Genomic DNA, 22557 nt, shown 5'->3' on the forward strand with positions numbered 1-22557 from the left:
CAAGGCTGATAGAATCTCAGCACAACGAAGAAATAAATAAGGTGCAACAGGGTCTCCTTGCCTACATCCTCTCTCAACACAAAGTTGGTCTGATAAAAAACCACTTTGTAAAACAGCTGCCTTGAAATTAGTGTTAAGAATCTTAACCCATTGTATAATGTATTCACCAAATCCGAAAAACTTTAAGACTTTGTAAATAAAAGACCAAGAAATCGAATCGAAGGCTTTTTCAAAATCTATTAACACTAATAGTCCTGGTATTTTCTTAACTTCAGTAAAATGCATTAAGTCATATATAAATCTGGTATTTTCTCCAATGTATCTTCCTTTAATAAAGCCTGACTGAGTGTCAGAAATAAGATAATCTAAAGTAGATTTAATTCTCGAACTAAGACAACCTGAAATAAGTTTATATATAACATTCAAAAGTGTAATCGGTCGCCAGTTTTTTAAAAATTGTCTTGGTTTATCTCCCTTCGGCAAACATGATATAATTCCCAAACGTTGAGAAATAGGAAGTTCCTTTTTGGAGAAAATACAATTTATTGACTTCAGAATAAATTCCTTTAGGTCAACCCAAAAGAATTTAAAAAACTCAACAGTATATCCATCGCTACCTGGGGATTTATTGTTTTTCATGTTTTTTAAGACTTCATAAATTTCATTTTCAGATATATTTCTGTCCAATGATTCTGAGAGACATGTATCTAATTTTGGAATATGGATTTGAATAATATCTTCGAGGTCTAGGTCCAATAGTTCAGAATCTCTTTTTGCATAGAGATTTTTGTAAAAAGTTTTAACTTCATTAAGAATTTCTGCCTGGTCATAGATCATACCACTTCCTTCTAATTCTAATTTTTTGATAGTTTTATTAATATAATTACGATTTTCCAAGTTACAAAAATATCTGGTAGGCTTTTCTCCTTCCTCAACCCATCTAGCTTTACCTCTGATCATATGCCCTATCATCTTTTCTTTCCTAATGTTTTCTAGTAATAATCTCTTTTCTTCAACTGCATGTAAATTAATATTTTCCTCAGACTCTAATTTATCTATTTCTTCGAGTAATGACTTTTCTTTATTTTCTCTTTCCTTTTTCTTAAAAGTGGAATATGAAATAGTAATACCTCTAATTTCCATGAGTAGAACATCTAGAAATGAACTATCATCTATATCCTCTGTGTCTCTTACCAGATATTGTTTGCAAATGTCTTGTATTGTTTCTTTTACCTTTTGTACATAATTCATGTCTGAAAGTAGACTGTTGTTAAATTTCCACAATCCACGCCCCCTTTTAAAGGTATTGAATTTCAATTCTGTAGTAACAATGGAGTGGTCTGATCTATAACCAGGTTTAATTGAGTAAGATTCCACAGAATTTGATAGACTTTCAGATATCAAAATATAGTCTAAACGCCCTTGTTTTAAGGGGTTTTTTTTACGCCAAGTATATGCCCTTTTATCAGGGTTTAAAATTCTAAAATAATCCAGCAGATGTAAGTCATCCATAACTTCTAATATTTTTTCCCTTGCTTTTGGGTTATTAACTGACTTGTAATTCATTGTATCCATAACAGGATTCAGTGCAAGATTAAAATCTCCCGCAAGTATATAATAATCGTTATCTAATTCTAAAAATGTTTCACGTACATACTCATAAAACTCAGGACTATCAGTGTTCGGACCATAAATGTTCATAAGAGTAACCCTATTGTCTTCTATAGTTAGATCCAATGCAATTAAGTTTCCCCCTTCATCTCTTTTTATTTCATGAACTTTATATTCAAAGTTGTTGTTAAAAAAAATAGAGACACCTCTTGCATTTGATCTATATGAATTAAAAAAACATCTGTAACCCCACACTGCTTCAACAAGTGCTTCAATTTCGGGAATAAAGTGTGTATCTTGAAAACATATAATGGAATAACCTTTTGATTTATAGAAATTTAGAACATCTTGGCGTTTTGATACTGTAGCCATCCCTTGACAGTTAACGGTAGCTATTTTAATTGAGTCAACCATTATCAAAGGTGAACAGAAAAATATAAACTAAAGTGAAATGATCAAAATATTGAAAACAATCTACGCAGCCACTTACCAATACTAGATGCATCCAAAAAACACGTAATTTAATTGTAAAGGACGAACACTCTCTCTCACACTCACATAACTTCCACGCATGTAAACAAACAACACAAAACATTGAACCCGAATGTTAATCGTTGAATCCCGATCCCGAGGTCAAAACCTTACAGTTACTCCGCGTTCAAAACTGAAAAGTTAGCATGGTTAGCGCCGGTGCTTAAGTTTCTCACTGACATTATCTAGGATGTCGAATTTATGTCTCTTGCCGTCATTATCGAGAGCGAACACTTTACCATTGAAGTGCCATGCTGAGTGGATCCTGGGGTCGTCTTTGAGGTCGCGCATAAGCTTAGCGTTCATCGGGGTTAAATGATCAAACATTATAAAATGTTTTTTGAGCTTGTCCTGCGAACGGTTCTTTATCACCTTGACCTTTGTTTCCGTGTCGCGGAATTTCGCTATCACTGGCCTTGGACCGTCCCTGGCACCTCCTGGGACCCTATGAATCGCAATGACGTCTGCAGGTGCGAGATCAATGTTGATGGTTGATTTCAGTATGTGACATAAGTCATCTCGCAGGTTTTCGGTCTGCTTTTCTTCCCATTTCAGAAATTTGATATTATTTTTTTGTGAGTATTGTTGATTTTGGTTAGCTAAAGTTAGTGCATTTTCTGATGTATGTTGAATGTATTTCAGATTGTCCATCATGCTTCTCAGCTCTCGTGCCTGGTTGCTGAACTTTTCCCTAAGAGTTTCGAAGTCGAGATTGAAACCGTCGGAAATATCTTTGACATGGCTTTCATATTCGTTTGTTTTGGTTTCAATTTTTTGTTCGAATTCTTCTTTGACGGCTGTTTTGATCTCTAATGTAGTTTTTTCTTTGATTTCTTGAAGCAATGATTTTTTAACGTCCATTATAATTTCTTCTTTAATATCATTTTTCATTTCTTCTAAAATCAGTTTGTTCTTTGCTTTTTCTCAATATGACATTGTAAACATGGTGCTAGCTAGTGTATCGTAATTCCAAATTAGAGTTACTGATGTAACCCATCTTGTATAAAGAGAATCTCAAAAAATCAAATTTCAGTGTCTCTAAATATATAATCATACATATAATCTCATGTTTCATATCGTATATTCAATACTCTATTCAATAACTTATAACTGTATATTGCTAATTTACCATTCAATTATATCTCTTCCATTGCAATTGATTCTATTACAAATGTATTTTTACATTTATAATTAATCCTTATCACTGGATTTTTCCTTAAAGAGGAAGGTTGTAAAACAACTGATCTCCATTGACAATTTGTCTTGGTATAAAATTGCTTGACATATGGTAAAAGTTTAATTTACCAAATTCTTAGATAGAAATAAAAGATGGTCACCTATAGTCTCTTTCTTTAATATATATACTGTACTCTTTCATTTCAATCTAATTGAGCATGTACCATACTTTGTTAATAAGTTTTAATGTTTATTTTTATAACAAATAGGGTTATAGTGAACATTGTATTATTTCTGGATTTTCATTCTGATCACATTGATCCTCTTTCACTCTGAACCTTTTCTTTTGGTATTATATCTGAGGATTTCAGCAATGTATCAAACAACTTCATTTCTTTATATCATAAGTGTCATAACAATACTTATCAAGCCTTAGTTTCCATGAAGTCTTCCTTTAAATTAGCTTAAAATAAATTCATGTATGGTGTCTGAAATCAAATCATCTAAGTCAATAAATGTTTGGTTCTTTGTTCCTCATATCATCCTCATTAATCATATAATGATGTGCAGGTTTATGACTTTTGTAATACTTATGGATGCAAAAAACAATTAAATAGTAAAACCATATTAATTATTTGACTGAATACATGTATATTACCAGTACATGTACTTATTTTAAAAGTACTTTTCAAGTCAAGTATCCTAATGTTTGTTTGATTTCTCTCTATTACTAACTTAGACATATATATATGGCTTTCATTCAAATTTTTTAATCAATACTGGTACTCCTGTTTTCAACATTCACTGTCACTTCAGTCAAACTTTATAACTCTTAACTCAAACTTTATATCTGCATAAAACTGCACAAACAATTGATACAATTCAAAACACTGCATGGATTGTCTTTTGCACCCATTACAAACAGTGATCAATTTAATTCTCTAATATTTTATGAATCAGTTCGTCTTTCAAAAAATTCATGATTCTCCAAGATTTTAAGCTTCTTTCTTCCAAACTTCACAACATGCACAACTTTGACTGTACCATGTAATATAAATAAATGTAATGTAGACAATCATCTTTTCTGTGACAATAACTTGAAAACACCATATATTGTGTGTTATAGAAAACATACGTATACGTAAGCTTCTCATCCCAGAATTAAAACATTTCACAGCCAATGTATTGCTCTGAGAAGCAAAATAAATTCCTGTTCATTAGTGAAATTTCTTGTTTGGTCTTCAATTACACCAAATAACATTACCGATATCATCAGCTGTACTTATTTCAACCATGTGCAAACTGATGCCTTAAAGACTTCTTTTTTATTATGATCAATAAACCAACATTAATTTCATGTAATGTATTGCATCAGCCTGTTCCGATGTTCTAAATGGACATCTTCTTTCACCTACATGATTTAGTACAGTTGTATTATTAACCTGAATGCTATTTTGTTCAAACTTCAGACCTTTGGTCATTTTACTATGAGCATTACATTTTGTAAATTGTGGGTCGTAAACCAATTATCTCCAGTATCAGTCAGCAGTTAAGAGAAATTCCATCTCTTGTCTCATTTATATCCCTGATATTGAGATCAATAAAACCATAAGAAAAATCTGAACACAGCGTGTTCTAATTGTACTGTACTATTTAATATATACACAGCGTGTATATTATTCAACTTGCGGTGTAAAATCTTTTATATAGTCCAAGTTCTGAACACAACGTGTTTTATAAACTTACTATCAACCAATACACAACGTGTACTGTAAAACTTGCGGTAAAATATATTCACGACAAAATTCTGAACACAGCGTGTTCTTATCGTGCACTCAACAAATACACAACGTGTATTGTACAACTTGAGTTGTAAAACCACATGAACCATGTGTAAAACGAAATGCACGGATTATCAATCCTTTCAAACCAAGACTTCGTCATTGGTAGATTTAATTCGTTTTCAAAGGCTTTACAAACCTTACAACTAAGACCACGTCTTAGAAAATTTATTAACACCGCAATAACCATATAACCGACAAGGGCTCATGTCCCGATGTCGCCAGAAAAAATATGAGTGTTTATCACAATGGAAGCACTATTTATACGGTATGTGACGTCACTTCCAGGTAGGTTTTTAGCTTTTTTTGAAGGGCGATCCCGAGCATAATAGCCAGGAAATAATGCTACTTGATACTCCGATATGCCGAAGGCTGGATGAAAAGAATGGCGAATTATGGGGGCCAAATTTAACTCTTATCATATATAGTTCTTTTCATTTCTTTTGTCAAATTTGAATGCATCATTGTCTTAGGTAAATAGCTTGTTTTTTCTTGATATCTTTGATATTACATGAGGGTAGATGTAAATGTACTGACACAAAATTCAAGGTGGCATGAGCATACATACATATGTACCTAAAATTTTTTAAAAGCTCAAAGCAAATGGATCTAAAAAAAAAATGGGCAATGCATTCAGTCTATTGATGTTACTTCTTTGTTTTGACGAATATTTACTATTTTAGTCGTTCTAGAAAGAATGCCTGTGGTAAAAATATTGCGATACAGTTAGAGGTTGATCAAATAATGTAGTGGATTTCTGTTTTATCTTTTGTTCATATATATTTATCACACCAATAAGGCAATTCACATACTCTGAGGCATATATTATTTCTTCGATATAGATTGTAATGAGATGAGGCAATCGTCGTCTTTAAAACCACTGAAGGTTTTTCTGTCTTCAAATGTCCTTTTATTAATTTCTCAATTTTCACAAGTTTACATATACAGTTACTTCTTGTAAACTGACCATTACGTGTTGACAAGTTATTCAGCAGCCCAGTTGCATATTATATGGAAAACTCCTTACGGCCACTGTTAAAATTTATATCAATTAAATCAAAACTTTTATATTGGTGAATAAGATACCGGTATTAATTTTGTGTAAATATGTGATTAATACACTGTATTCAAATGCTGAACTGAAATAATTAACAATAAACTTTTAAATGTATGAAAACAAATTTAAATAATGCTTAAGATAAACTTACGAGGGTTGTTCGGAAATTATTGAGACAACTCGAATATTTTCTTTCTAATTGACGAATTTTGGTGAAAATTGGCATAGACACTGAATAAACGCCAACAAATAATAAAACAAAGTAATATTTAAAGAATATTAAATATTTTGTTTACGATGGTAGATAAACAAATCGGTGGTCATGGTACACGGCGCAGCCATGAACTCTGAGATTTAACAACTTGAACATCTACTTTATAAGAGTCTGTAGAATTATAGTAAATGATAAAAGAAATCAAATTAAATATGTTCATTTTGCTATTCTTTGCGACTAACTTTTGATTAAGTTTCATTGATGTTTGAGTTGAAATACGGATATGGTACACATATATTTACCAAACAAAAGAAATCTGACGACTTAACATTAAATTTTGACGTAAAGGCGGCGCATTGAAAACCGTCAAACTAGTGGAAATCTCAGAAGAAGACCTTTTAAGGCCAAGCATTTGCTTAAAAAAACTATACAATGACAAGACAAGGATTAGAGCTTCAGTTCATATTTTTTCACCGATTCTTTAACTAAAATTATGCCAAAGGGATTAATTATCAAAGACTTTTGACACACTAACTGTTGTCAACAGTTCTAAAATATATTTTAAACATAGGTAATCACAGATTACAAAGCTCACCGAGACCAGACATCACCCTTATGAGACTTCACCTTTATGAGACCACCTTTATCATATTAAATGAAAATCATACTTTATGATCTTGGATATTCATGGATTCTGTTTTGACACAATATCGTATATCATCTGTTAAAAAATTGTATGATTATCATATGTTCATATGTTAATCAATACAATAATATAAAATTAAATATTGCAATCCTATCATATTTACAACATATATCATATAATACAATAAAATATGATAATAAACAATGATGAGATATGATATTGTAACGTATGATATGACATTGTATTGTGTTATACGTTATTGTATTTGATCACATAATACAATATCATAGTATATAAAACAATAAAGTATTATATAACAATATCATATTACATAATACATCATAATATTGAAACATATGATATTATATTGTATAATATGGTATGATATTGTATGATACCGTATCATTTTTTATACATAATATGATATTGTATCATATGATATAATATAATTTGATATGTACATTATTGTATCATATCAAATGATACAATATTATGTGATAAAGTAAAATATTATATAAAACAATACTATATCATACTGTATCGTATCATATGATATGATATATTTTACAATATCATACAATACAATTTCATGTGATGTGATAATATATCATATAATAAACCAATATCATATCATACAATATCGTATGATACGATATTATATAATATTTAACAGTATCATATTATACAATTTCATGTGATATAATTCTATATAACAGAAACTAATATCATATTATACAATATCGTATGATACAATATTATAGAATATTTCAATATTGTATCATAGGATACAGTATTATATTTTGCAATATCTTATGTAATAGTATCATGTGATAAATAATCAATTAATAATACAATATAGTATTATACAATATTGTATCATAATATACAATACTATACATAACAATATCATGATACAATATCATAACATAAATTATCAAAAAAATTGATACAATATCATATTGTATCATATAACTTTTTATAATATTACATATGATATTATATTGTATCATATTAAACAATATTGTTTCATACCATACAATACTATATTATATCATTTATCAACAAACACATCTATCGAGCAGGTTTGAGCGAGGTAGGAGATTTCTTTAGCATCCTTGATAATGGAGATCACGCTCTGCATCTGAAGCAACCTCTGCGTTTCATTTATAATATAGTTAAATCAACTATGCAAGTTATCATCTAAATATAAAACATGCCACCTGTTCTAAAAAAAACTAAACTTCATCCAGCATCAGAAACCTATGGCTAAGATTCAGCATTCAAGCCTGTCAGGTGCATCAGTATACATAAGACACATCTCCATGCAAGTTTGGTGAAGTTCAGACCAGTAATAACTAAGATATCATCATTAGAGGGCACTAGCAATTAAAACTTAACCTGCTCCAGCATCCACAACCTATGGCTCAAATTCAACATCCATGCCTGTCAGGTGCATCTGTATCATAACCCTTACAGAATTGCAGCAGATACTGCAAAGGCAGTATATGCTGCAACAGTGCTGCAATTATACTTAATATCTACTGCAAAAATGAAGTATATTTGCAGTACTTATTAGCATTATGTACTGCGCACCAGTATATGCTGATAATCTACTGTAAATATACTGAAAATGTGCTGCAAAAACTTTCTGTTAGTGACACACAATTACATATGCTGCTTTTGTACTGCCAATAGGCTGCATTTCTACTGCTTTATCTTTATTAAGAGATACTGGTATTAAAGGTATACTGCATTTCTGCTGCCTTATCATTATCATTCACATATGACTGCCATAGGTGTACTGCATTATCTTTATCATTTAGATACAGGCATCAAAGGTGCTGCATTTGTACTGCATTATCTTTATCATTTCGAAACAGGCATCAAATGTACTGAATTTGTACTGCATTAACTTTATCACTTAGATCCTGAAGGTATACCATATTCCGCAAATATTACAACTCATGTGAACTATGATCTGGTGGTTTGTGGGAAATGCAAAATACATGTGTAAAAAACTGTTTGTTCCAACACTGAAAAAATATACTAATAGACATGATCGATGTTTCAATAATAATAAATCTTTATAAATCTTTGAGTTCATATTAACACGTTAGTAAAAACATGGTCAGTCAGTAGCTTATGTACAACCTTCGAGATCGAAAGATGCATTCCGTTAGAATTTGAACTCCGTCGCGAAATGTTATTTATAAGTGAACGGCATCACTGTAGCACACAATTCATCTCAAAGACGTTATCAATCTGTTTCGAGAATATTTCTATGACCACTGTCGCGAATGCATTAGCTTAGAAGCGATTGAAACTCCAGCAGTTACACTCTTATTCGAAGAGTCCGCCATTGTTTATAAGGTGTCAAGTCAATTCGTCGCCAATACAAAATGAATACGATCTTTAAGATGGAAAAAAATTAATTTTTGAATTTAAAGTAAAATTTAAAATGAAGATACTACTTACAAAAATTAGTGCATAGTTTAAGAAACAAAGTACGATATTATATTTATTTGAGTTCCAATTATTTGATAGTTTTCAAAGACTGCAGGTTCAAAACATGAAGGGGTTAAAATTATACGGACACGACTTGTGTAAGCTGCGTACTAAACAACTCGTACGTTCCTTCAATTCTTATGGCTAGATTCTGAATATTTATTAATGACATCGTTAGTACATTAAATTCGGTCTAATTAAAAAGAATCAATTCATTATGATCAATTAATGTTTTGTATGTTTTATATATGTTCATATCAAAACGAATCGAATAGTCCCAATTTATCAGAATATATTGTCACCGTGTTGTTTGATTCTATAACGTCATTTCCGCCTATGACTACGCACTTTTAAATGAAGCAGACGGATCTTCAACATGTGTTATTGAACATTGAAAAATCACAATGTTGCAGCAGTTGTAGCGAAGAAAGGTAAAATATTTATGTTGAAATCACCTTGAGTGTATATATGAGATAAATGTAGTTACTTTAATGGAACAAATGAACAGTTTTTGTCAAACATTTCAAAATGGCGATTTTGAATTTTTAAGTTAGATTTATGGCAGTAAAATTCTTTTATATTGTATAAAGTTACAAAGTTATATACTATAGCTACAAAGATGGATGGATACAATTGTACAAAAAGAAAAGAAAGTAAACACAATAAGTAAAATCATTCTCTCTTCTTTTTTTCTTTAGAACTAATGACTCTGCATGATCATGAGGAAGATGCACTTGATGCTGAATATCGATTGTTTTAAGGTAAGCAAAATAAATGATTTCACATTTGTATTAGATTTAAGCTTTGTTAAAAATCTGAGTTTGCATCAAAAGAGGGTTGATTCATTAAATCGCCTAAATAATGAGTGCTATTTTAATATGATTTTATTATTCTAACAAAAGATAATAAAAATTCCATAACATTGAATTTGAGTAATAATTGTAATTTATCCTTAGTATCAAAGGCTTAATTCAAATTAAAATTTTTTTATGCTTCTGTAGCAAAGTATGTAATTGTATCCATAGGGACTTGCCAGTTGAACAAGTGAATGCTAAAGGGCAGAATACCTGGCTCAAAAAGCCCTACGAGACAGCTGGATGTGAAAAATGCAGAATGGATTAAAGAAAATGACATTCTATAATTCAGTAAGTTAATAGATTAATCATTTCAAATTGTATATCAATGCACAATTTTTCTGTAAATTGTAAAAGTCAAAGTTAAGTTATAAATTATTTAAAATACATTTTTTTTCAGGGTTTTTTAAGTTTTGACCTGTTGATTTTAAATATTAAAATTGTGCACCTTATTTTTTTTTCATAACTTTCATTTTATAGTTATTAAACTTCTATTGGTTTTAAAGAATCTGTGGAATTATAAAAGACTGTTTCTTCTGTCGTATCACTGGATATCAGTAGTGAATGTAAATGTAAATCTAACGCTTTTAAACCTCCTTCAATGCATTTATAAAAGAGTTCCATCTGTCTTTTTCATTTTTTTATCTCTCTGTATAAATACAATTTTTAAATGGCCTGCATTCATTTTAAGAAACACCTTAGACCTAACATTTTTAAAGTTAATGATGTTTTAATTTAGATATATTATTTTCATTAATTTGTTTGCAGATTTTTCAGCGCAGAACTGAGAAGTCTTGCGCTACAAAAGGGGACCATCACCAAGTAGTGGCGGTGAAATTGACCAAAGGACCAAAAGCGGGAAAGCTAACTGTGCAGCACAGCAATGAAAGTTCATAAAGGCTTGTGTATATACTGACTATTACACATTATAAATTACTGCTTATACTATAGATAAATTTACTGTAATAACTGTAGTAACTGAAATAATCTGAAAGTTTTGTAACGTTTATACAATTATCATGAGTATTGCGAATATAGATATATTTGCAAATTATTTGTAATTAAGTGTACATGTATCTAGAGTAATTAAACCTGAATATATTACTTTAGTTGTTATGAATAGTTGTTGTATTCTACAAAGGCTGCCAACCATAATCACGGTATATCACTATATGTCAGTAGTTTTGCTGTCCTACCGGCCAGGGTACATGAAATATCTGAAGCAAGCTGCATCTCTACTGCCAACCAAAGCTTCCATATTTGGATACACAATGCTGCTGTGCAGTACTAATTTAAATATTTGAAACATGCTGCAACTCTACTGCCAACCAAAGCTTCCATATTTGGGTATACAGTACTGCAGTGCAGTACTAATTTAAATATTTGAAACATGCTGCAACTCTACTGCCAACCAAAGCCTCCATATTTGGGTGTACAGTACTGCTGTGCAGTAGATATTTGAAACCCACTGCAACAGGTCTACTGCTTAGCAGCACTATTTAGTACTGCAGGCCAGTAGACTGTAGAGATATTCAAGAATTCTACTGCAGGGCAGCATATACTGCCTGGCAGTCTTATTTGCAGTACAATTGCAGTCTTAATTAACATATTTGAAACATACTGCAAGTCTGCTGCTTCATTGTATTTTTCCATTTAAAAGCTCTGCAGTACATTTGCAGCACTACTGTAGCTCTACTGATAGTCTACTGGGATTTTATACTGATAATGTGCTGCATATGTACTGCATTTATGCTGCAATTCTGTAAGGGATATAGACACATCATCCATTCAAGTTTGGTGAAGTTAGGACCTGTAATAACTAAGATATATTTTTTAGCATCCTTGATAATGGAGATCAAGCTCTGCATCTGAAGCTTCCTCTGTGATTCATTCATATTACAGTTTAGTCAACTATGCATGTTTGAAATAGTACTATTATCTATTAAACATGTGACCTGTTCCAAAACAATTAACCATATCCAGCATCTGAAACCTATGGCTCAGACTCAGCATTCAAGCCTGTTAGGTGCATCAGTATCATAAGACGCACCATCCATGGAAGTCTGGTGAAGTTAGGACAAGTGATAACTAAGATATAATCATCAGAGGGCACCTGTTTCAAAAACTTTAACCAGCTCTAAAAACCTTAACCTCCTCCCGCATTCGAAACCTATAGCTCAGATTCAGCACTCAAGTCTGTTTGGTGCACCAGTATCATAAGACACACCATTCATGCAAGTTTGGTCAAGTACGGACCTGCAGTAACTTAGATATTGCTATCAAAGGGCACCTGCAACAAAAACTTTAACCTGGCCAACAACCTTAACCTCCTCCAGCATCTGAAATTTAGGACTCAGATTCAGCATCCAAGTCTTTCAAGTCCATAAGTAGGTCCAGATGCATCATCCATGCAAGTTTGGTGAAGATAGAACAAGTAATAGTTTAGATACAGGACCTGCAACAAAAACTTTAACCAGGTCCGGAGGCCGACGCCGATACAGAGGGTATAGTATAAGCTCCCCCTGACTTCGTCTCGGTGAGCTAAAAAATGACTGAAGGAGACATTCACAGTAATTAGACTTTCCGGAAAAATAACTTGATTTATCCCCTAAAAATAACAAGAATTAGAGAAAATGTAAATGATGACATTTTGAAATGAAAACAAAAGATGAGAAATAAAGAATAATTCTTATTTCCGTTCGTTTGTAAGGTGTTTAAAACACAGGAGCAATAAGAAGCGTTAAAATGATGTTGCGAAAAGTTTGCAGTTGCGCCGGGTCACCAGACGAAGGCACGTTGGTCAGCTTACCAGGAATGATCTATTCATGCAATGGACAAGAAAATTTTCATTGATAATCTCTATCCTGATTTACGTTTTGGTGAAATTTCAAGGGTTTATATTTTTAACTAAAAGAATTAGAGAAAATGTCTCAATAATTTCCAAACAACCCTTGCAAGTCACCTCTATCGGCCGCCTAAGTTTTGGGTAAATTGTCCAAGCTAAGCACTCTTCTAGTTACGGACTTAAGTTTAAGAATGTTCATAAGTCCTAATTAAGCACTATCTTAGTCTTAAGTTTCCTTTATGTTATGACCCCCAGTTGTCTATATATTCTATTTTGGCTGAGAAGTAGACAGACATAGCCTACACCCATGCTTTGCCTGTCTACTTCTCAAAATGGGATGTTGTCTATACATTATACATGTCCTATGATTCATTACTGGATACAGATGTGTTAAAGTTCACATATTACATAAAACCTAAATGAAATAAAGAATTTTAAATGCATTATACAATAAAAGTAGTCAGACCAATGCCAAGACTGTTCTAAGGGATAAAAATCAAAGTACTGAAGTACTTACGGGAGTTGATTTTATCGATTATCATTTCTTTTAAAATCAATTTATCTTGCATGGCAATTAGTTTCTAGTCTGTATTTGAATTACGCACTTTTTTATATCAATTTTTAGACTTTTCAGACAAGAATTTCGAGAAACCCCATGTGAATCATGTTGTGAAATATTTAAAGATAGAATTCTACTGTCTACTAGTATTTTTTAGTTATTGAAACAATTCTAACAAGTGAAAAGCTGTCAATGTGACAGCAAACTGGGTTTTCTTTTATGTAAACTGTATCCATAATCCATGGCAACCCTTATCCAGTGAAATGGAGTACCCTACATGTATATGCAACATTTTGCCAAAAAATGACTAAGTTCAAAAGCTGGTATTCTTTCGATAAATTATCGGAAATCAAAATCCTAGCAATATGCACACCTCTGATATATGTACAATTGATCTGCAAAAGAACAACTTCCTATCTTGAGAACTGTAGGAGGAGTTATCCATACAATGAGGGATCCCTATATGCAATATTTTGCCAAAAAATGACTAAGTTCAAAAGCTGGTATTTTTTCGATAAATTATCAGAAATCAAAATCCTAGCAATATGCACACCTCTGATATATGAACAATTGATCTGCTAAAGAATAACTTCCTATCTTGAGAACTGTAGGAGGAGTTATCCGTACAATGAGGGTGTCCTATATGCAATATTTTGCCAAAAAATGACTAAGTTCAAAAGCTGGTATTTTTTCGTAAATTATCAGAAATCAAAATCCTAGCAATATGCACACCTCTGATATATGTACAATTGATCTGCAAAAGAACAACTTCCTATCTTGAGAACTGTAGGAGGAGTTATCCATACAATGAGGGATCCCTATATGCAATATTTTGCCAAAAAATGACTAAGTTCAAAAGCTGGTATTTTTTCGATAAATTATCAGAAATCAAAATCCTAGCAATATGCACACCTCTGATATATGAACAATTGATCTGCTAAAGAATAACTTCCTATCTTGAGAACTGTAGGAGGAGTTATCCGTACAATGAGGGTGTCCTATATGCAATATTTTGCCAAAAAATGACTAAGTTCAAAAGCTGGTATTTTTTCGTAAATTATCAGAAATCAAAATCCTAGCAATATGCACACCTCTGATATATGTACAATTGATCTGCAAAAGAACAACTTCCTATCTTGAGAACTGTAGGAGGAGTTATCCGTACAATGAGGGTTCCCTATATGCAATATTTTGCAAAAAAATGACTAAGTTCAAAAGCTGGTATTTTTTCGATTAATTATCAGAAATCAAAATCCTAGCAATATGCACACCTCTGATATATGTACAATTGATCTGCGAAAGAACAACTTCCTATCTTGAGAACTGTAGGAGGAGTTATCCGTACAATGAGGGTACCCTATATGCAACATTTTGCCAAAAAATGACTAAGTTCAAAAGCTGGTATTTTTTCGATAAATTATCGGAAATCAAAATCCTAGCAATATGCACACCTCTGATATATGCACAATTGATCTGCAAAAGAACAACTTCCTATCTTGAGAACTGTAGGAGGAGTTATCCGTACAATGAGGGTTCCCTATATGCAATATTTTGACAAAAAATGACTAAGTTCAAAAGCTGGTATTTTTTCGATCAATTATCGGAAATCAAAATCCTAGCAATATGCACACCTCTGATATATGTACAATTGATCTGCAAAAGAACAACTTCCTATCTTGAAAACTGTAGGAGGAGTTATCCGTACAATGAGGGTACCCTTTTGGCAGCCGCCCATCCGCCCGCCATTTTCACCATTTTAATAACCGGATTTTTCCATTGGAAAACCTGGTTAAAAATTGTATGGATCCAAGCACTATTGATATCGAATTCTAGTCTTGTTTAACTAGACGCTCGGCTGTCTCCGGTAATATCCGACAAGCAAGAGAGCCCCCTCTTTGCTTGTCGCAGATTTACGGAGACAGCCGAGCGTCTGGTTGAACGAGACAAAATTAACTCTGGCGTAGGAAAACATGAGACTACAAAAATATGGAAATTGTTCGTAGTGTATATAAGATTTGACTATTTTCAAAGTGTTTATAAATAAGAGTCCTTGAAAATCCATGCTTCAGCATACATTACATCAAATTTTTTTCTATTATTTTAAGAACTTAGTCTTGTCAGCAGTGATGATTTGTGCTTAGGTCCAAACACTGTTTCACTTTCGGTTTGCCAGAGTAACTGCATAGGAGAGTTGATTAAAATCAACTCCCAATAAATGTTAATCAATTTAAAAAAGAAAAAAAAAGATTGAAAATAAAATATTGAATAAGACTGATGTGAATGCAAAAGCAAATAATTTATTGTTCAATAACCTTGTTTCATTACAGATCTCAAGGTCACACTTGATTACGATGCAACATTTTCCTTAAAATACCCTTGTTTCAAGGGTAAATGATTTATAATATGCAGAAAAAGGTGCCCCTTTCAAGGTTTTATAATATTTACCAGGGCTCTACATTAACTTTTTTTCCTACTTGTCCATTCGGACAAGTGACCAAGATATATACTTGTCCGAACTTCAACTTCACTTGTCTAAAAAAAATTTTAATATTAAAGATCAAATGTTGTCAACTTGAAATCTACAGTTCTGTTTTACTAAAATGAAGTCATTTAATATTTATTATTTTTGCTATAATTAATAACTTTTTAAATGGAAACTCAAAGTGTCTTTCCTAAATGTATTGGTTCCATATAACATTAAACATGATTTGTCAGCTGTAGCTTTGTCATGGCAATAACAAGATATTTTAAATTTAGCATCCGGTTTAAAGATACTGGTACTGTTATATTGATTTCTCAGCTGTTTTTTAAACTAAACATGGAAAGTCATTGTAGTCTATCAACAAGAGGCCCATGGGGCCACATCGCTCACCTGAGCAACAATGGCTTTAAATGGGTGTTCAAAGGATATTGTGCCATATGGCCCCTCGGTAGAAAAACAAAAAAAGAATACCATAAAATAAACTGTATCCAAATTTTACACTTATTTTCCTACACTTAATCTTTGACATTATACCCTTTGAAATACCATTTTTACCAAAAATAAGATCCTATGCAAGATAGAAAACAAAATTTTGGTAGGGGTACACTCTTATTCATCTTCAACTACATTTTACTAGCTAGGTATTGTATTTTATTAAAAAAGATTCCTAAATGTGAAAGAGGAAATTTGTACCTCAAAGTGCTCAAAATAAAAACATTCAAATATCTAATTAATTGGCTTTCCACATTATAAACAATTGTTGTTTACCAGGCGTGAACTCGTGCTACGCTTTATAACCTGACTTACTTGATCGATGAATACATTCGAATGAAAAATGCTGTCATTGTTATGTAATATGTTAAAGAGCTATTACATGTATAATCAATGCATAGGCATTGGAACTGGGTTGAGGGGTAGGCCCCCCCCCCCCAACTTTTTTTTTTGCAAAGTTAGACATAGCCATACTCAAAATCTTTTTTTTTTTTGCTTGTCAAGATTTCTGATAAGGTCTACCCCCCCCCCCCCCCCATGTGCCTCAGACTGCAATGTATTGACAGGCATATCGCTCTATTTTACGAAGGCCCACACTTTATTTTCATCTTTCTTCAAGATCAACGTTAAAAAAGGCTACAGATCAAGATGATTTTCCGCTGTAATTTTTTCTTAAGAATAGCGATAATAGATTTATCCCTGTAACAGTAATGTTTTAAAGAGGTCGTTTTAATTTAATTGTGTCTGAAAAACCATCAAAGTTGGTGTAGATTCATCGTATAAGAAGGGGGCCCCGATAAGTTGTTTAATACAGTGTAGCATATCATCCTTTTAATTTTTCTGTACAAGTATTTAACGTTTAGTGAGACATTTCTAGTGATAAATCAAAATTTCAGCGTCAACCGTACAATTATAAGCAAGATACAGAACTCACAATTCTGCTTCAAGTTGGTTTGAGTCAATTTTTTGTTCACAAGAGTTAATTACATTCAACTTAAGATTTTTAAACTTGGTATTACCTATTCAGAATGAACAAAAGCATGGCCTCAATTATGGGAGCAAAGCTAGCTGTATCTTGCTTATAATTCGAAACTTGACTCAGCTGAAAATGATTAGTAAAGAGAAAATTGTTAATAAACAGTTAAAACATAAGAAACATGCACTAAAACAAAGAAAGAGCACCATTTATTTTTCATATTATCATACATATACCTATATACTGTGGTTTCATCAATATTCGTTGAATACCAATTTTCATTGATTTTGTTGTTAAGTCCTTGAAATTAAATATTCATTGAACTGCAATTTCTACTAATATTTTGTATTGATAAGGTCATTGGCCACGAATTTATGTATCCTTGAAACTGTGATTTTCACTTTATCCACGAAAATTGATACCCTTGAAAATTAATGAAACCACAGTATTTCTAGCAGCAAAAACAATTTCCGTTTAGACTGAAAATGCAGAGCATCTTAACAAAACACGTTGCATTATAATCAACCATAACGTAGAGATCGTACCGAATTACCAATAAAATGTATAGTATTTATAATATGATATGCTGTTAGTGCATCAGATTATGCTAATTTTGCGCAGGTAAAATATCAACTGTCTGATTTACCGAAGTCTGTATTTGATTCGATCCTCTCAAGTTAAAAAGCATAAACGAAATTCAAAACAACGTAAAACCAGGGTCAAGAGTGAAAAGGTCAACGCATCGAAAGATTGAATCTCAATTGACTTCACGAAATTGGCACAAATATATTAAGCACATTTCAAGTATCCCTTCGCATGTAAACTGTTGCACAACAAGCAAATACATCTTTGTCAGTTTGACCCGTTTGCCATGCGTCAACATTCAAACTTGGCTGCCTTACACACTTTCGTTTTCGATATGGAATACCGAACCCGAAGTTATAAACTGATTGACAGCGATTATCTCTTTATTTTTATTTTCGTTAACTATTCATAATTGAAACATAGTTCGCCAATAATTTTTGCAATTGATGTTTTCCTGTCCATAAGGATTATTTTTGCAAAATTACGTTGAATTTGACTCAATAGTTCTTGAGAAGCCGTTTTTTTTTAAATGCACCCCCTTTTTCTACAGTTTCAAGGTTTTCTCCGTTTTAAATAAAGATCGGTCTTTCGTTTTTGCAATTTATAATCACCTTTCTATAGGATCGATGCTTTGTGCCAAATTTGGTAGAAATTTGCGAAGTGGTTTTAGAGAAGAAGTTTAAAATGTGAAAAGTTTACAGACGGACGGACAGACAGACGACGGACAAATGGTGATCAGAAAAGCTCACTTGAGCTTTCAGCTCAGGTGAGCTAATAATGAATGAAACCTAAAATAAAATACATTTCTTTCCATAATCCTTTATCTTTGCTACCTTTTCTTCCTTTATTTTTCTTAACATGTGTGTTTGGTACTTTGTGAGAACTAAGATCCACACCTTTACAGTTCAATATGGAAAGTTGTTTGAAATTAGTGAACTTCAATCCCGATCATAAGTAACTCAATTGCATTGCAATTTGATGTTGGGATCAAAATTCAAAATAACTAATCGATAAACTTATCACGAGACTACGGATAAACTTATCACAAAACTTTCTTTTTAAAATGTTGGAGACTTCTTTACATAAAAATGCACTTGTCCAGTCGGACAAGTGGCCAGCAATATCCACTTGTCCGTATATTTTTTTAACTGGTACCGGACAAACGTTAATGTCGAGCCCTGTTTACTGTGGAGAAAAGTGCCCTTTTCACCATTATTGAACATGCCCTTTTTAAATCCATATTTAACAGTACCAGTAGTAACTTTATACAATAAAAATATGTTCATATCAAATCAGGTCACTCGAGTGACTCAGGTGACCTAAAAATAGGATCCAATTAGGTCTGAAATGTAATTATTAAATCAATGGATGCTTGTAAAAAAAATCATACTTTATTCCACTTTGCATTCCAAACATCTTGACCATGGTGTCAAAGAGATGCTGAAACTGGAACTCTGTATTTGGAATTCGTTGGATAACATTTTCCACCATTCTCGACAATACATAGATAAACATTTTTCCAAATGTATCAAACCTGGAAAAAGTATAAAGTAGACAGTACAAGAAAAAATGGAAAATCCAATTCTATCTATGATATTATTTCATAAATACAGTAATATAGACATAGCTTTTGAATCCCCTTGCCCTTCGAATTGAAACTCTGACTTGCCCGAATGTAAAAATTGGTTCCCAAACAAGCCACTCTGATATAAATAAACAAAATATGCCAAGTTGACATTTAACATGAAGTTGAAATCAAACTTGCTAAAAAATGCATCCCACCATATGGCATGCCTAATCAATGGGTGATTAATAAATGGTAGTAAAATTTCAAACATCTACAATGAATATAGCTGCTGAGCATTCTCTAACAAGAAATTTGTTCAAAAATCTAGGCTTAAAAAAATCAAAGTTGTCACCTAACAGGAAGTTAAACTTCTGATTGGTAAAAAAAAATGAATCCCATTGAAAAAAAGTAATCATTACAATTGATTACGATTACTAGATTATGATTATCCCATGCCTGATCAGATTTTGGATATCAGTGTTTGCCAAGGTTCCTCGAACCATTGGACAAATCTGATAAAATTTTACAAGGTCCGATAAAATACCTATAAATCTGGGACCAAATGTCCCGAAAGGTTTTGAGTTATATTTTTTAGTTTCGGTCATTAAAACTCTTATTTCGACAATTAATTCATAGCAAAAAAATGTTTTGTTAACAAGAAACCAGCAACATGTTGGGCCAAAAGTATCATGAGGGGGCCATTCCTGGTAAAAAAAAAAACATAAGCGATCAAATGCATCAGAAAGTGAAAGCTCCAAATGATGGAAAAAATACAAAGAGAACAGAAAGCCATGTCACTTTTTCTGCATTTGTTTTTTAATAAAAATATTCTAATTTAATTAATGTAAATTCAGTCTGGTAAAAGTGTCACAGGTCTTGTAAATAATTTGATTGTGCCAGACCAAATGTCCTGTAAAGATCTGAGGACATTGGCGAACACTGGGATATTATATCCCAAACAGCCTATTATATAGGGCTCGAAGTTGCGAATAATAGGTCGCATATGTGACTTAATATCAGGATTTGCGTCTTAAATTAAAAGCCAGTCACCATTTGGCGACCAAAAATATCCGCCTGTTTTCAGAATTTTACACCTGGTTCAAAAATTTTCAAAATAAATAAAATGGCAGACTATTTAAACAAAATGGCATGTTTCAGTCCTATAATATGTATTACGGTGCGACCGTTAGAGCATGCACAGCATGTGATCAAATAATGAATTATGATAAATCAATAAAAATACAAGTAGTAACGTAATGTAAATGAATTTGAATGCAAAATAAAATATAAACATACCCATTTTTTTCCAGTAAATTTTCATTATTCATAATTAAGAAGATTTTTTATTTACTTATAAATAGAATTTATCTCAAATACAATGTTGTTGAATAATAAAGATTTTAACATAATGTTCATTGCAGTTTATTTCCTCTTCAAAATCTTTGAAAGCAGACATTTTTCTTAAGGATCCTCTACACCCCGTGACTTTTACTTTTTATGCCAGTATGTCACAACATGGCGATTTTAACACATTGTGGAACAGTTTATACAACCAAGATTAGTTGTCTATCCCTGTGGTGCAGTGAGTGTTGCTTCGGTCTACATACCCGCAGGTCCCAAGTTCGAATGTTGGCAGATTTTTATTTTCATAAACAGCGGTTAAATTTAAAAAGTTGATTTTTTTCCCCAAAAAATCACGGTCATTTTCAAGTTGAACACATGCTAAAAATCCATATCTTGAAGTAATTTGGAAGAATCATGGCCAGGGGTTGTTACTAAGCAGAACTTTTCTCAGGTGTGTGGAGGACCGTTAAACTTCCATATAAAAAATTGACTTATCATGATGTCCCCCCCCCCCCCCTTTAAAAAAAAAAAATTCAATTTATGTATAATAAAAATTTGCTGATCATTTAAGGAAAATGGATTTGGCTCCCCCAAAAAACAACGCAAAATATACTGTTTTGTTTACAAAGCATGATGTTCTTGAAATTACAGAGTTTATCTGTTTCTCAAAAGTTTTACTTTGATTCTCGCGAGAAGCAGGGCTCACGCTGCCCATCGCATTTGTCGCTTTTTGCGATTTTTCAGAATTAAATGCGACAGTTTTTAGTCAAATGCGACACCCAGATTTCATCGAAAATCCCCTGGCCTTTTGTTTTGGTTGCATAATCTCTTCCAAGCGGCAGTCTGTAGCTGGACTTTACGCTTGACTGATTTAAGACAATGACACAGGTAAACGGTGGAAGCCATCTGTAAGCGGGGTATACACAACTGTCTATAAAAAATGATAGGCGACATTCACACCTTGTTACAGATAGGTGGATTTGTAATTAACCACCGACATATCTAATGCTTTCATCAACTGAGCTTACAATGTGATCGTCATTCCACAAAGATTGTTGATACGGACACCAAAAAACTGCATGAAACAAGATAAATATTTTGAAAAAGTGTAACTAGTTTAAGATCGGATAAATGGTTGATCAAAATTGCTTAATTTAAATCGTTTAAAATTCTGACATCGTAAGGGAAGTCTATAAATAGAATTATGTAGCAAACTTGGAATTTCTACATTTAAATTTAGCTAGAATGTCACAGTTCAATTACTAATTATTT

The 22557-nt window shown here is 32.3% G+C and overlaps 1 protein-coding gene and 1 long non-coding RNA gene across 4 annotated transcripts in view; one reads left to right on the forward strand and one right to left on the reverse strand.

The window, feature by feature from the left end:
* Positions 1-22557, reverse strand: part of LOC136272892 (uncharacterized) — an 80974-nt gene that overhangs the window by 43698 nt on the left and 14719 nt on the right. For both annotated transcript variants that reach the window (XM_066075960.1, XM_066075916.1), the window contains exon 2: positions 19765-19908. In XM_066075960.1, coding sequence (XP_065932032.1) covers positions 19765-19908 — 144 coding nt within the window. The remainder of the gene's footprint in view (positions 1-19764; positions 19909-22557) is intronic.
* Positions 9751-22557, forward strand: part of LOC105340220 (uncharacterized) — a 114988-nt gene continuing 102181 nt past the window's right edge. The window contains exon 1 of one of the 2 annotated variants that reach the window (XR_010710980.1): positions 9751-10012. This is a non-coding gene — a long non-coding RNA (uncharacterized lncRNA). The remainder of the gene's footprint in view (positions 10013-22557) is intronic. The other variant, XR_010710976.1, reaches the window with a different exon arrangement.

Source organism: Magallana gigas, chromosome 1 (genome assembly GCF_963853765.1).
Source record: "Magallana gigas chromosome 1, xbMagGiga1.1, whole genome shotgun sequence".
NCBI lineage: Eukaryota > Metazoa > Mollusca > Bivalvia > Ostreida > Ostreidae > Magallana > Magallana gigas.